Genomic DNA, 16,170 nt, shown 5'->3' with positions numbered 1-16,170 from the left:
CAACACCATGTGACCCATCATGGGGGGAAACGGTTCAGTTGCACCCTGTGCGGAAAGGATGTCGCCACTAAGTACAACCTCAAGTCTCACCAGAGTGTGCACACAGGAGAGACACATGAGAGAAACTGCACAGCTGTGACGAGTGTGGGAAGAGCTTTGCTCATCTGTGCAATCTCAAGACTCACCAAAGGGTGCACACCGGGGAGAAACCGTAAGGTTGCACGCTGTGCGGCAAGAGTTTTTCTCAGAATCATGTTCTTCAGAAACACATACTTACTCACTCCTAGTGAGGAGTAAAACTGGGGGGAACATTGAGCAAAATCATTGAATTTACTACCCCTGATGGGCAATTAAGTTACACTTACGTGGCACAGAGTAGAACAGTTTGATCACATTTTATAAGGTGCTTACTTTGTCAGGCCTTTTCTGTTCTGGGATCATCACAGATTCTCATCACATGCTCAGCAATAAATAAGTGAAACTTATGCCAACGTATTTGATTTTGAGTGTGCTGTACCCTCGTCCTTTGTATTTATGATTTTTTGTATCTCAATGGACTAATGGGTCTTTTCCGATATATTCAAGAGAATCCGACGTGTTTGTTGCTAGTTTTCTTCAATGGTTGATGCTAAGATGCCTAGATACAATGAAGCAAAAAGACAGTTTGTGATAAAAAAAATATGTACTCCTTGTAGAAATAATATTATTGCATCGAGGTTAGAACGCAAAATCATCACGAATCATCCGGCACATTTTAATGTATTAAATTATTCCTGACGTTCGCAAAATAACTCGCCCTGCCCTGAACATGCGCATTAGAGGTTATTTCCCGTTACTTCTCCAGCTCCTATGGACACGTTCTAGGTTCAGCCACTGAACTCTATGGTACGCTGCATGGTTTCACCTGTGTCTACTGTGTGTAGTTTACGTAAGTAGCAAGACATGGCGACTTGTGCTTCTTTTCAGGTTCAGATGGCCTCCATCATGGAGGTTTTAACTAAAACGGCACTCGCAGAAATTTGTAAACTAGTCGACGACGCGTCTGCCTCATTACGATTGGAAATGTGCAGAAGCCAAAGAGAGAACGAGGCGCTAAAATGTAAGTTACTGGTTATGGAGGGAGAGCTCAGGGCTGCGCGAGGATGCGAAGAGGGAACGCCGGACAGTTCTCTAAACATCGCTTCTGAAGTTAAGGTTTGCGACGAATTCAGAGAAGCACAAAACTGTAAGTTCCTCACCTTATTGCATGGAAATGCACAACATTTCGGTCGTCCTTCTAACGTAGACGCAAGATGACATCGTTTTCGACCTGCAGTTGATTGTGTATTTTGCCTCCAATATGTACGGTTGCAGGGGAAGGAAATGTCGCCGTAGAGAGAGTCTTTGACGCGCGATTGAGCACAAGTCCGACCGAAGATGAACAGTACGTACCCGTGGAGAAGATGAAGACTGTTACGGATGCCTTGGACATAAAGTACGAGGTAAATGAAATAGAGTTTAAGTGACCCTGCACGAGTTTACATTTATGTTATGGGATTTCGGTCAGGTCAGGACATGCGATAATTAATATGGGCGTGGTCATTACCTAGCTAAATTGTATAACGTAATCGGCCTTTCATTGTTGGTGTAAAGACCGCAAGACCTAAGTCAGTCTCGTTGCACATTCTGTTAGATATCAGCGTTTCTATACTTAGTTATGTCCTTGAATGCAGTTTCACCGTTTATATTCACCGGCATCCCAATGCAATATAATGAACAGTTAAGTAAACGTAGTTATTGTTGTCAATAATCAATTTTCCTTATATGTATAAATGGAATGACTTATCCCGTTGGTTGTTAAAATCGTGTTTTGTCCCGTTAATGTTTCACTGGTTTTGTAGTTTGGATACGTTGTTTTGATAGTAATTCAAATTGCACTGCGCGAAAGCCGTGTTCGTATACTTTGTTTTTAAGGTTCCATGGTGTAATGATTAGCACTCTGGACTCTGAATCCAGCGATTCGATTTCAAATCTCGGTGGAACCTGTAACTTTATGTCTGCGAAATCGTTTAGTCTGCCTGTTTATTTCTGGCACAGTGAAGTGATGGTTCTTAAGTGCACTATATGACAATTCTTGGTCTGGGGCTGTTTTTCTTGGTTTGGGCTAGTTTAGTAAAGGGTTATTTTATACAATCACATTCTGGACAGTTTGGGGAAGGCCCTTTCCTGTTTCAGCATGGCATTACGCCCGGGAACACAGCAAAGTCCATAGTTGGAAAGCCAACTGTGAGCCAGGCCTAATCACCCATCACATGTTGTATTTAGCCTTGTGTCTGTGTGTGTGTGGGCACTGTAGTAAAGTGAGGTGATGAAAACATTTGTCCACAGACAGTGGTTCCTGTTGGTGTTTGGGTGGGGGAGAGGCAGGTTCAGAAGAAGAAATGCTGGTCTTAAAGGCTTTGATTTGCTTGTGTTCTTCACACTTCCTGTTTGTCAGCCTGAAGACGGGGAGCAGGATTGGTCAGAATCTGTGCCGCTCAGCAAGGATTGGCTGGAAGAGGACCCAAAGACGAGCCAATCACAGGCAGAACAGAAAATCTTTGAGGAGACTAGCTGTGGTAATTTCCTGTGGGGATTAATAATATATTTGTAATTAGGTTTCACTGATTGTAATCGCTAAGGCCATCATGGCTAATCCAGTCATATTATTGTGCATTGTTACCAATTAACAGCAGTTTAAATTTCAAGATAGCTGTATTTTTGCGCAGGCACATCAGAGGCAGCCGTAGCTGCTGCTAACGGTGGTGAAGGACCCCTCTGTGAGGAGGAGGAGGAGCTGCACATGCAGCCCTGCCCTGCAGGAGACCCAGAGAAGGGGCTGCAAGCCGAACTGAAGCAGGAGCCCGACGGGGAGCCTCTCACCCCTGGACACCCCCTGCCAGGATCTGGAGAGGGGCTGGAGGTCCAGTGCGCGTGGAGCAAGCCCACCAGATCGGGAAAGGTTCAGGAAATGCTCCGACAGCACAGAGGAAGCTCGGAGCCCGGAGGTGCGCGGTCAAACGACCGATTCTCTCCTCGCCATTTCAGAGCTTCTTGGAGGCTGTGCTCTGAGAAGAACGAGGGCCCAACGTCACACCTCGAGCAGGAACAAAATGGCCGCCCCAGCAGGGCGCCTGATGCCATTTCGGCAGAGATGGCGGTCCCTCTGGGTTCTCCGGGACAGCGTGCTGGAAGCACCCTGTGCGAGGAGAGTTTCAACACGTCGGCAGAAGCAGAGAGTTGCCAGAGAATCGAGGGACGGGAGGAGTTAATCTGCACGTGCTGCGGTAAGACGTTCCCGGATGCTCTCGAGCTGCAGACGCACGAGGAGAAGCAGCACGGCACGGGGAAACGTTTCGGCTGTTCGGAGAGCGGCAAAGCTTTTGCTTACTCCAGCATCCAGCATAAGAGCTTTGCCTATCTTCACGTTCTTAAGCATCACCAGAGAGTCCACGCTGGGGAGAAGCGCTTGCTTTGCAAACTTTGTGGGAAACTCTTTGATGGCGCCGACTCCCTTAAGCAACACCATGTGACCCATCACGGGGGGAAACGGTTCAGTTGCATCCTGTGCGGAAAGGGTTTCACCGCTAAAAGCAGTCTCAAGTCTCACCAGAGTGTGCACACAGGAGAGAAACCGCACAGCTGTGACGAGTGTGGGAAGACCTTTGCCAAACTGAGCAGCCTGAAGACTCACCGAAGGGTCCACACAGGAGAGAAACCGCACAGCTGTGACGAGTGTGGGAAGAGCTTTGCCCAACTGTGCAATCTCAAGACTCACCAGAGTGTGCACACCGGGGAGAAACCGTACGGATGCATGCTGTGCGGCAAGAGTTTCTCTCAGAATCATGTTCTTCAGAAACACATACTTACTCACTCCTAGTGAGGAGTAAAACTGGGGGGAACATTGAGCAAAATCATTGAATTTACTGCCCCTGCTGTGCAATTAAGTTACACTTATGTGGCACAGAGTAGAACAGTTTGATCACATTTTATACTCAGCTTACTGTGTCAGGCCTTTTCTGTTCTGGGATCATCACAGATTCTCATCACATGCTCAGCAATAAATAAATAAGTGAAACTTATGCCAACGTATTTGATTTTGAGTGAGCTGTACCCTTGTCCTTTGTATTTCTGATGGTTTGTATCTCAATGGACTAATGGGTCTTTTTCGATATATTCAAGAGAATCCGACGTGTCTGTTGCTAGTTTTCTTCAATGGTTGATGCTAAGATGCCTAGATACGATGAAGCAAAAAGACAGTTTGTGATAAATAAATAAAAATGTACTTGTAGTAGTGGCGCGGTAAAAATAATATTAGTGCATCGAGGTTGGAACGCAAAATCATCACAAATCATCCGGCACATTTTAATGTATTAAATGATTCCTCCTGTTCTCAAAATAACTCGCCCTGCCGTGAACAAGCGCAGTAGAGGCTGTTTCCCGTTACTTCCCAGGCTTCACCGTCTGGGCGCTCCTCTCCAGCTCCTAAGTTAAGTACACTTTCTTGGTTCAGCCACTGAACTCAGGTGTCTTGCAGGATTGGAGTGGGGAGCTGATATAGCATTTCTGAAATATATTTATGTAACCTTAATTAGATCAAGATTAGACTATGGAAGTATCGTATATGGATCAGCAGCAAAATCGGTGCTGGCGGACCTAGATGTTATACAAGCTCGGGCTTTACGAGTGTGTTTAGGAGCAGTTAAAACTTCCCCAGTGTGCGCACTCCCACGTGGAAGCAGGTGAAATGCCACTGTGGTTGCGTCGGAAACAGCTGGTGGCTAACTACTGGGTTAATCTAAGGGGGCATGGAGATAGTCATCCAACAAAAAGGGTACTGCAGACAAGCTGGGAGAAGGAGAGGATGGAAAAATCAAGTTTTGGATGGGCAGGTGATCAAGTGGCAAGAGATATGGGAGTATATGATGCTTTTTGGCAAAATGTGGTGTGGCCTGTTAGACCTGTCTGGGAGTTAGAAAGTGTGGGGGTAGATCTGGAATTACTTAAGATTAAGCATAGTAATAAGAATGCTGACTTACTTAGTGCATATTATAGCTATAGGGACTGTAAGTATAAAGGCAGTGTTCAGAATTTTACAGATGGATCAAAGGATCCGCAGACAGATGCGACAGGGGCTGCAGTTGCTGTGCCTAGTTACCAAGTGGGAATTAGCAAGAGAACATCGGATTGTTTAAGTGTGTATGCGGTTGAATTGTTTGCCATATTGATGGCATTAGAATGGGCTGAACGGGGTAGGGTTAACAAAATAGTAACATGTAGTGATTCTGTGTCGGCCATTGCAAGTATTAAGGCAGGTACAGCCAGAAATCACCAGGATCTGCTGTATAAAATCTTGTTTGCCAATTCAAGAGTGGTTAGGCAAGGGAAAAGTGTTACATTCATGTGGGTCCCAGCACATTCAGATATCCCGGGAAACGAGAGAGCAGATACGTTGGCAAAAGAAGCAGTCAAAAAGGGAAGTGTTGAAATCAATATCAAGTTATCTAAATCAGAGGGAAAGGGCATTGTGTGGGGAAATATTAATAAAGAATGGCAGCAGCACTGGGATCAGGAGAGAAGGGGGAGACATATGTTATGCGGCGCAGTAGCCTAGTTTTGGTTATAGCCTGCCAACATCTTGGAATTATAACGTGTGCTCTTCTGTTCTTTTCTTGCTTTAGTATTCGTTTTATAATTTTTTTTTTAATAAAAAGCATTCGTGCTGGGACAGCATATTACGTACCAAAACATTCAAACGGATTAATTCGGTTGCTGAATATTTTCAGTGGGCTAATTTGCCTAATCTTCGCGGGACTTTAGACCGCGGTGGAAACGCAGACAACCATGGGCTGAAGGAACCTTTTAGTTCCTTGAAAAGTAGTTCTTTTGGTGGAAACGCGGCTAAAGTGTGACAGTCAATAAGCTGTAGGAGTTAACTTACTCCGAAAGATGGCAGTAATGCAACTTTCAAGGATGCAAGCTGCCGGTAAACAACACCGAAGAAGAAGAAGAAGCCACTGAAGTCTATGGTACGCTCCATGTTTTCACCCGAGTACACTGTGTGTAGTTCACGTAATTAGCAAGGCATGGCGACTTGTGCTTCTTTTCAGGTTCAGATGGTCTCCATCATGGAGGTTTTAACTAAAACGGCACTCGCAGAAATTACTAAACTAGTCGACGACGCGTCTGCGGCATTACGATTGGAAATGTGCAGAAGCCAAAGAGAGAACGAGGCGCTAAAAAGTAAGTTACTGGTTATGGAGGAAGAGCTCAGGGCTGCGCGAGGATGCGAAGAGGGAACGCCGGACAGTTCTCTAAACATCGCATTTGAAGTTAAGGTTTGCGACGAATTCAGAGAAGAACAAAACTGTAAGTTCCTCGCCTTATTGCATGGAAATGCACAGCATTTCGGCCGTACTTCTAATGTAGACGCAAGATGACATCGTTTTCGACCTGCAGTTGATTGTGTATTTTGCCTCCAATAGGTACGGTTGCAAGGAAAGTAAATGTCGCCGTAGAGAGAGTCTTTGATGCGCGATTGAGCACAAGTCCGGCCAAAGATGAACAGTACGTATCCGTGGAGAAGATGAAGACTGTTACGGATGCCTTGGACATAAAGTACGAGGTAAATTCAATAGAGGTTAAGTGACCCCCAACGAGTTTCCATTTATGTTATGGGATTTCGGTAAGGACATGCGATAATTAATATGGGGCGTGGTCATTACCCAGAGGTGGGTAGAGTAGCCAAAAACTGTACTCAAGTAAAAGTATTGTTACTTTAAAATAATAATGACTCAAGTAGAAGTAAAAATAGTCATCCAAATAATTACTTGAGTAAGAGTAAGAAAGTATCTTGTGAAAAGACTACTCAAGTACTGAGTTACTTCATATAATCTGATTTAATGTTGAAATAAGCAGAGCAAGATGAACGTAAAAATCCAAATGTCCAAAATATAAAATTGTAAATGCTTGTCCAATAGAAATAAACAACATATAAAATAGCCATGTGCAAATTCAAATATGGCCTAAATCATATCCCTTTAAATAAAACAATACACAGGAGGTTCGTCAGAAGAGGAGGATTTTCGCTTTCTGTTGTACTCTATTAAGTCTGTATACCTCATCAGTTTGTTGGGGTGAACCCTCCGTTGACAGAAAAAATATCAATGAGGCTACAGGGGATTTATCCATTAAAATAGACTCACCATCACCACAAAGAGGAGCCTGCTCAAATTCAAACAGAAACTTTATATGTGGAAAACATAATGCTTTGTCGCACCATTATTGTACCTTATGATGCACTTATCCATAATATTCCAAAGTCCCATGATGCCTTGCGCGGAATATGTGCAGAACTTCCGGTTTAGCGTAAACAAACGTTATGTATGCAATGCAATGCTATGCAATGTTCCAGCGCTCACGTCATGACTGTTGCGTGCTTCACAAAAACTATTACACTACTAACTAACGCTTACATTACAGTGTGAAATATCCACATTAATAACAGTAACCTATTTAAACACACTCAATTTCAAAAATAACGTATATAACCGAAGTATTTTGAACAGTAATAGCCTACTTACATAGCAATGATGAAATCTTATCTGTGTTCAGTAGATGGAGACAGAAACAGTAAATCAACAGTTCAATCCGCTTGTTTTACTCCAGAAAACGATGTCAGCTAGGTCTATCAGCAAACATGCGGCTTAGCTATGTCCAGAAGTCCTCAATAATAATAGTATTTCCCAAGAAATTACGAATAATAGTTGACCACGTTTCGTGAGTGAACGCATAAGTGAATGCGATGATAAGAAAAAATTCGGTTACGCTGACCTAAAAAACGCTATTCCAAAAGCAAAATTAGACATGTTATACATCGTTAGAAAGCTTATACTCTCACCTACTGAATAAATGAATTGTAAATCAAGCCAGACTGTACTAAAAAAAGGGCGACAACGCCGTAAACAAGGCGTGTGGTATTATGCGCAGCTATTTTGGAAGATACCCAGGCGTCACGAATGCGCGTATATTTCCCAAACGGATTTTCCAAGACAATATATGACCACTCAGTCAAATAGTTAGCTATCCACAGCCAAAACTAACCTACAACTTACCGCCACATATTTTCTCAAGTTCGAAGTTGAGTTCTTGTAGGCTGAACTGTCCACATTTCTAGGCAGACAAAGAAGGCTGCGCATAATGTAACTACTGTTTTTGGTAGTCTGTAAGTAAAACATAGTTTGAACGTGAGGCCAGGGGTGTTCTGCCTCCTACGAATCACCCGCTGTTGTTTCAGCCATTGTTGTCGCCCGCTCATCCTTCTGTGTGCTGTGACTGGCTACGTTTGATTGGTGAAACGGAGTCATGTGGGGCTATGACAGCGCCGAAGCAAAGACCAGTCAGCCTCTTTGGCTGAAGTCTCTCTGAGAGAATGAAACAAACAGAACGTGCATTGAATAAAAAATGGGTAAAAAATAAAAGTAACGAGCGGAATGTAGCCGAATATAACGGAGTAAAAGTAACATTTTTTCTCGCGAAACCCGTGTTCGTATACTTTGTTTTTAAGGTTCCATGGTGTAATGATTAGCACTCTGGACTCAGAATCTAGCGATTCCATTTCAAATCTCGGTGGAACCTGTAACTTTGTCTGCGAAATTGTTTAGTCTGCCTGTTTATTTCTGGCACAGTGAAGTGATGGTTCTTAAGTGCACTATATGACAATTCTTGGTCTGGGGTTGTTTTTCTTGGTTTGGGCTAGGTTAGTAAAGGGTTATCTTTCACAATCACATTCTGGACAGTTTGGGGAAGGCCCTTTCCTGTTTCAGCATGGCATTACCCCCAGGCACACAGCAAAGTCCATATAGAAGTGGTTTCACATTACATGGTTTTGTCGAGAACAGTGTAGTATAACCTGACTGGTCAGCACAGAGCCCTGACCTCAACCCCATCCAACACCTTTGGGATCAATTGGAAAGCCAACTGTGAGCCAGGCCCAATCACCCATCACATGTTGTATTTAGCTTCGTGTCTGTGTGTGTGTGGGCACTGTAGTAAAGTGAGGTGATTAAAACATTTGTCCACAGACAGTGGTTACTGTTGGTGTTTGGGTGGGGGAGAGGCAGGTTCAGAAGAAGAAATGCTGGTCTTAAAGGCTTTGATTTGCTGGTGTTCTTCACACTTCCTGTTTGTCAGCCTGAAGACGGGGAGCAGGATTGGTCAGAATCTGTGCCGCTCAGCAAGGATTGGCTGGAAGAGGACCCAAAGACGAGCCAATCACAGGCAGAACAGAAAATCTTTGAGGAGACTAGCTGTGGTAATTTCCTGTGAGGATTAATAATATATTTGTAATTAGGTTTCACCGGTTGTAGTCGCTAAGGCCATCATGGCTAATCCAGTCATATTATTGTGTCATGTTACCAATTAACAGCAGTTTAGATTTCAAGATGGCTGTATTTTTGCGCAGGCACATCAGAGGCAGCCGTAGCTGCTGCTAACGGTGGTGAAGGACCCCTCTGTGAGGAGAAGGAGGAGCTGCACATGCAGCCCTGCCCTGCAGGAGACCCAGAGAAGGGGCTGCAAGCCAAACTGAAGCAGGAGCCCGACGGGGAGCCTCTCACCCCTGGACACCCCCTGCCAGGATCTGGAGAGGGGCTGGAGGTCCAGTGCGCGTGGAGCAAGGCCACCAGATCGGGAAAGGTTCAGGAAATGCTCCGACAGCACGGAGGAAGCTCGGAGCCCGGAGGTGCACGGTCAAATGACCGATTCTCTCCTCGCCATTACAGAGCTTCTCGGAGGCTGCGCTCTGAGAAGAACGAGGGCCCAACGTCACACCTCGAGCAGGAACAAAATGGCCGCCCCGGCGGGGCGCCTGATGCCATTTCGGCAGAGATGGCGGTCCCTCTGGGTTCTCCGGGACAGCGTGCTGGAAGCACCCTGTGCGAGGAGAGTTTCAGCACGTCGGCAGCAGCAGGGAGTTGCCAGAGAATCGAGGGACGGGAGGAGTTCATCTGCACGTGCTGCAGGAAGACGTTCCCGGATGCTCTCGAGCTGCAGACGCACGAGGAGGAGCAGCACGGCACGGGGAGACGGTTCGGCTGTTCGGAGAGCGGCAAAGCTTTCGCTTGCTCCAGCGTCCTGGAAAAGCACCAGCGGATTCACAGCAGGAAGAAACCGTTCGCCTGCTCAGGGTGCGACAAAACCTTCTCCCAGTGGCACGTCCTCCAGGCTCACGAGAGCATTCACACGGGGGAGAAACCGCACGTCTGCACGGACTGTGGAAAACGCTTTCCCTTCAAAAGCTTCCTTAAGAGCCACCAGCGCGTTCACACCAGGGAGAAACCGTTCGTTTGCGCGCAGTGCGGTAAAAGCTTCTCCCAGAACAGCACTCTTAAAACTCACCAGATTACGCACTCCAGAGAGAAATGCTTCCGCTGCACGTTGTGCAGTAAGAGCTTTGGCCGTCTCTGCGACCTTAAGTATCATCAGAGTGTCCACACAGGAGAGAAACCGCACAGCTGTGACGAGTGTGGGAAGAGCTTTGCCCAACTGTGCACCCTCAAGATTCACCAAAGGGTCCACACAGGAGAGAAACCGCACAGCTGTAACGAGTGTGGGAAGAGCTTTGCCCAACAGTCCACCCTCAAGGCTCACCAGAGGTTGCACACAGGAGAGAAACCACACAGTTGTGACGAGTGTGGGAAGTGCTTTGCCCATCTGCACACCCTCAAGTCTCACCAGAGTGTGCACACAGGAGAGAAACCACACAGCTGTGACAAGTGTCGGAAGAGCTTTGCCCATCTGTCCACCCTCAAGTCTCACCAAAGGGTCCACACCGGGGAGAAACCGTACGGTTGCTCGCTGTGCGGCCGCGGTTTCTCCCGGAACCGCAGCCTTAAGAGACACGTACTTTCTCACAGCACGGTGTAAAAAATTTGTGGAATTTTGAGCAAAAATCGAAGATCTTAACCTCTCCTCCTCGGCGAGCAAGTTCCACTTTATGTGCGCAGAGCAGAACACATGGACCCCATTTTACACAGAGCTCACTTAGTCTGGCCTTCTCAGCTCAGGGAATCGTAGAACCACATACCTGCTCTGAGAAGGCAGTTGAACACACCTCCATAATCAGACACACCTGTGAGGCAATTTGTCCCAAAAAGTATTATAGAGCTCACTGTATTTTGAGAAATAATATTTGGCATGGATTTTTATTGTATAATTGTTGACCTTTTTTTAAAAAAAAAAAATCTGTTACCAATGACCATCAATAAATTGGATTTGGATTTTATGTTTTAGTAAAACTGGCATGCAAGCATCACCCTCCCCAGTGAGCCAGAACTGGCAGCTTGGGCTCTGCTATAGTACAGACTGGGCCCCCGCAGCTTGCAGTACATTTCCAAGAAGCAAAAACAAATACTACAGTTCTGACCTGTGAGTGACCTGTCAATCAAAGCCCAGACTTGGGCTCAATCAAAGGGAGAATTGAACAACCAACAATATTGTTTGCTTTCATTGGAAATAAGCTTGTTTTGGTAGACATTAGCTGGTTTTATTAATAAAGAAATGTGGATGTGAGGACTAAATGCCAAACGTGTTGGTTTCTAGTATAATGACGCATGACATGTTAACTTTTCTTTTGACTGAGATCTTCCTTGTCCATTTTCTTTGTCATTGTAACTGAATGCAGCGAAAATATATTTCTCAAGGTCAGTTTATTGCGTGTACGGAGTGATTTTAAGCAAAATGAAAAGTCTTTGCATTTGGATGAGAAATAAAACGTGTTTTTTCATAACGATCATTGTCGTTCAGAATTGCGTCTGATATTGTGAAATTAAAGAGACCACCTTACCGTGGGCACTGTGACGTGCGTACTGGTGTCGCAATTACGTACGTTAAGAAGTCCTACATGTCTAGAGGAGAAAACCACGGAACTTGGTGTGGCCGTCGCGTGCCCTTCCACTATTTGCTTAACGCTGACATCTACTGCCCATTATGTTGAAGTAAATTCCGGTGAACGGTGTTACGTTATACTACATTTAATTTGGCAGACACTTTTATCCCAAAGCGACGTAGCTACTATAAGTGCATACCGACGGTCGTTGGAACAACTACAGAACACAGGTCACATAATGTACAGCTTATCAGCTACACATAGCCGTGAGCATCAAGTCTAGTTCACTGGGTAAGCCCTGGCTAATTCGGTAAAGATGTGGCAAATCGTAAACTAGAATTGCGGCACGACTGCAAGAGATACTGTATGATAAGAGCTACAGCATCAGCATGGAGATATACGAATGCAGCATGAAAGTACTCGATGATACTATTGAAACATGAGTGTGAGAAAATCGATAGTTTTCACATAAAGTGATACTAGATCGGGGGCCCAGAAGAGGAGCGTAGTGTTAAAGTAGGCCTATGACTGTAGTGTCACTGCGTTGTTTTCCGTTGCTTGAACATTTTTCTCACCCATAGTGAACTTTGGCAGAGTTGTTAGGGACGTGTTCTCACAGTCGCTGTTTAGGCTCAATTTTTCGCTGTCAGAAATGAACTTGCGTCCGTAGCAACGCTAACCGGAAACAAAGTATCCCTACATCCGGTTTTGGTAGCCATCTTGTGAAATATGCCTATCCTCTCTTCAACTGACATCGTTGGGTAAGCCACTGGGTAAGTTGTGGAAGTGGTGCCTCTACAGGGTTGGAGTCCTGATCTATGTGGTCACTTCTGGCACTACGATCTTTACTTCACTCTAGTGTGTTTCTTTTGCACCTCTGCACCTTGAACTAATGCACGTGTTGTACGTCGCTCTGGATAAGAGCGTCTGCTAAATGCCTGTAATGTAATGTAATATAATGGTGCCCCGTACAATCAGTTACCGAATACGCACCAGATCTTTGCCAAATTTCCTTACGTTCGCTTCATAACCCAGTTATTTTTCATGGTGTCTTTCCCACCCCAGCGTGATGTCCAGTGTTTTGAGTTCGCTTTTGAAAAACGTTATACAAAACTATTATTATTATTATTATTAGAACATGGTGTCGTTAATGAAACATGGGACCTCACAAATAACAAGAATCTCAGAGCTGCCGATTGTTTACTTGTAGGTTGATCCTGCGGTTGCACACTAAGGACAACGAGCAAACAGAGCACCGCACAGGCGTTACTCAATTCATAATGAAGCGTAAAAATAAAAAAAAACATGCGTAAGGTAACGTTTTTAAATGCGGGACACGTCTGGTTGCCTGTACTTATTGCTAGAAATGCTCAAAGAGGGTCAGTGTCTATGAACAGGAGAAATTTTGGGGAGTATGTTTCCAGGCGTTTTATCTGTCCCAAGACGACTCAACATGCTGTTTCACAGACACGGTGGTTTTTGACGCAGAAATCCTGTTCGGTTGTTACAATTCATTAGTCGTGGGGGTGCCATGGTGTAATGGTTAGCACTCTGGGCTCTGAATCCAGCGATACGAGTTCAAATCTCGGTGGAACCTGAACTTTATGGCGCCTGGGGAAAATGATTAGATATGCTGTTTCCAGCAAAGTAGTTGCTCATCATCTCTGGCGCAGATTGAGCGCAACGTTAATTAGCTATGTATATAATTAAATAATGGTTATGTGAATTTTTCAGCACAACTGAATATGTGTACTCAAAGAGCAAATTAATATGTGACCTTATGTTGGATTAAGCCTCACTGTGTGTGTGTGTGTGTGTTTAGGCAGAGTAAAATGGCGTGATGAAAAGAGATTGTACACTGACAGTGGTCTAAATCAGGTCCAGTCTGTGTTTTTGTGGCGACTGGGAGGTTCATAAGAAGAAAGCTGGTCTTAAAGGTTTTGATTTGCTGGTGTTCAGACCTTCAGATTCACAAAATCTTCACACTTCCTGTTTGTCAGCCTGTAGACGGGGAGCAGGATTGGTCTGAATCTGTGCCACTCAGCGAGGATTGGCTGGAAGAGGACCCAAAGACGAGCCAATCACAGTTGGAACTGAAGATCAGTGAGGAGAATGCCTGTGGTAATTTCCTGTGGGGATTAATAAGGTTATAATTGTAATTGGTAATTACTGGTTGTAGTTGCTAAGCTCATCCATCCAAATCAAATCAAGTTGTGTGAAATTAGTAATTAATTTCAGTTTAGATTTCAATATATGTTTATTTTTGTGCAGGCACATCAGGGGCAGCTGCTGCTAACGGTGGTGGAGGACCCCTCTGTGAGGAGGGGGAGGAGCAGCCCTGCCCTGCAGGAGACCCAGAGAAGGGGCTGCAAGCCGAACTGAAGCAGGAGCCCGACGGGGAGCCTCTCACCCCTGGACACCCCCTGCCAGGATCTGGAGAGGGGCTGGAGGTCCAGTGCGCATGGAGCAAGGCCACCAGATCGGGAAAGGTTCAGGAAATGCTCCGACAGCACGGAGGAAGCTCGGAGCCCGGAGGTGCGCGGTCAAACGACCGATTCTCTCCTCGCCATTACAGAGCTTCTCGGAGGCTGCGCTCTGAGAAGAACGAGGGCCCAACGTCACACCTCGAGCAGAAACAAAATGGCCGCCCCGGCGGGGCGCCTGATGCCATTTCGGCAGAGATGGCGGTCCCTCTGGGTTCTCCGGGACAGCGTGCTGGAAGCACCCTGTGCGCGGAAAAGCACCAGCGGATTCACAGCAAGTGCGGTAAAAGGTTCTCCCAGATCAGCAATCTTAAAACTCACCAGATTACTCACACCAGAGAGAAATTCTTCCGCTGCACGTTGTGCAGTAAGAGCTTTGGCCGTCTCTGTGACCTTAAGTATCATCAGAGTGTCCACACAGGAGAGAAACCACACAGCTGTGACGAGTGTGGGAAGAGCTTTGCCAAACTGTGCAATCTCAAGACTCATCAAAGGGTCCACACAGGAGAGAAACCACACAGCTGTGACGAGTGTGGGAAGAGCTTTGCCCATCTGTGCACCCTCAAGGCTCACCAGAGGGTGCACACCGGGGAGAAACCGTACGGTTGCTCGCTGTGCGGCCGCGGTTTCTCCTGGAACAGCGGCCTTCAGAGACACATACTGTCTCACAGCGCGGTGTAAAAAATTAGGGGACCTTTGAGCGAAAATCAAAGATCTTAACCTGTCCTCCTCGGCGAGCAGTTCCACTTTATGTGCCGCAGAGCAGAACACATGGACCCCATTTTACACAGAGCTCACTTAGTCTGGCCTTCTCAGCTCAGGGAATCGTAGAACCACATACCTGCTCTGAGAAGGCAGTTGAACACACTCCTCCATAATCAGAGATACCTGTGAGGCAATTTGTCCCAAAAAGTATTATAGAGCTCACTGTATTTTGAGAAATAATATTTGGCATGGATTTTTATTGTATAATTGTTGACCTTTTTTTAAAAAAAAATAAATAAAAAAAATCTTACCAATGACCATCAATAAATTGGATTTGGATTTTATGTTTTAGTAAAACTGGCATGCAAGCATCACCCTCCCCAGTGAGCCAGAACTGGCAGCTTGGGCTCTGCTATAGTACAGACTGGCCCCCGCAGCTTGCAGTACATTTCCAGGAAGCAAAACCCAATACTACAGTTCTGACCTGTGAGTGACCTGTCAATCAAAGCCCAGACTTGGGCTCAATCAAAGGGAGAATTGAACGACCAACAATATTGTTTGCTTTCATTGGAAATAAGCTTGTTTTGGTAGACATTAGCTGGTTTTATTAATAAAGAAATGTGGATGAGGACTACATGCCAAACGTGTTGGATTCCAGTATAATGACGCATGACATGTTAACTTTTCTTTTGACTGAGATCTTCCTTGTCCATTTTCTTTGTCATTGTAACTGGATGCAGCGAAAATATATTTCTCAAGGTCAGTTTAGTGCGTGAACGGAGTGATTTTAAACAAAATGAAAAGTCTTTGCATTTGGATGAGAAATAAAACGTGTTTTTTCATAACGATCATTATCGTTCAGAATTGCGTCTGATATTGTGAAGTTAAAGAGGCCACTTCACTGTGGGCACTGTGACGTGCGTACTGGTGTCGCAATTACATACGTTAAGAAGTCCTACATGTCTAGAGGAGAAAACCACGGAACTTGATGTGGCCGTCGCGTGCCCTTCCACTATTTGCTTAACGCTGACATCTACTGCCCATTATGTTGAAGTAAATTCCGGTGAACGGTGTTAC

General features: G+C 45.3%; 3 protein-coding genes and 1 non-coding gene across 5 annotated transcripts in view; all 4 read left to right on the top strand.

Annotated features, from left to right (window-relative positions):
- Window positions 1–16,170, top strand: part of LOC118228201 — a 43,183-nt gene that overhangs the window by 8,277 nt on the left and 18,736 nt on the right. The window contains exon 5 of the mRNA XM_035419540.1: window positions 14,255–14,630. Within this exon, the coding sequence (XP_035275431.1) occupies window positions 14,255–14,630 (376 nt within the window). The remainder of the gene's footprint in view (window positions 1–14,254; window positions 14,631–16,170) is intronic.
- LOC118228486 (zinc finger protein 696-like) lies at window positions 861–4,121 on the top strand. Of its 2 annotated transcripts, none has more exons than XM_035420037.1 (4): window positions 861–1,225; window positions 1,342–1,481; window positions 2,477–2,597; window positions 2,748–4,121. In XM_035420037.1, exons 1-4 carry the CDS (start codon window positions 943–945, stop codon window positions 3,896–3,898), a joined length of 1,695 nt encoding a protein of 564 aa, XP_035275928.1. In that variant the 5' UTR covers window positions 861–942; the 3' UTR covers window positions 3,899–4,121. The 2 variants fall into 2 exon arrangements, with proteins under 2 accessions (XP_035275928.1, XP_035275929.1); XM_035420038.1 differs by having other exon boundaries at window positions 862–1,225; window positions 1,354–1,481.
- On the top strand, window positions 5,920–11,877 carry LOC118228482 (zinc finger protein 239-like). Its single transcript, XM_035420035.1, has 4 exons — window positions 5,920–6,387; window positions 6,504–6,643; window positions 9,211–9,331; window positions 9,482–11,877. Exons 1-4 carry the CDS (start codon window positions 6,105–6,107, stop codon window positions 10,942–10,944), a joined length of 2,007 nt encoding a protein of 668 aa, XP_035275926.1. The 5' UTR covers window positions 5,920–6,104; the 3' UTR covers window positions 10,945–11,877.
- Window positions 13,431–13,502, top strand: trnaq-cug. The gene has a single exon. It is a non-coding gene; the product is annotated as a tRNA-Gln (tRNA).

This window comes from Anguilla anguilla, chromosome 5 (assembly GCF_013347855.1).
Source record: "Anguilla anguilla isolate fAngAng1 chromosome 5, fAngAng1.pri, whole genome shotgun sequence".
NCBI classification, from domain to species: domain Eukaryota; kingdom Metazoa; phylum Chordata; class Actinopteri; order Anguilliformes; family Anguillidae; genus Anguilla; species Anguilla anguilla.
The sequence above is the reverse complement of the archived record's forward strand: the minus strand, read 5'-3'. Positions and strand labels throughout refer to the sequence as shown.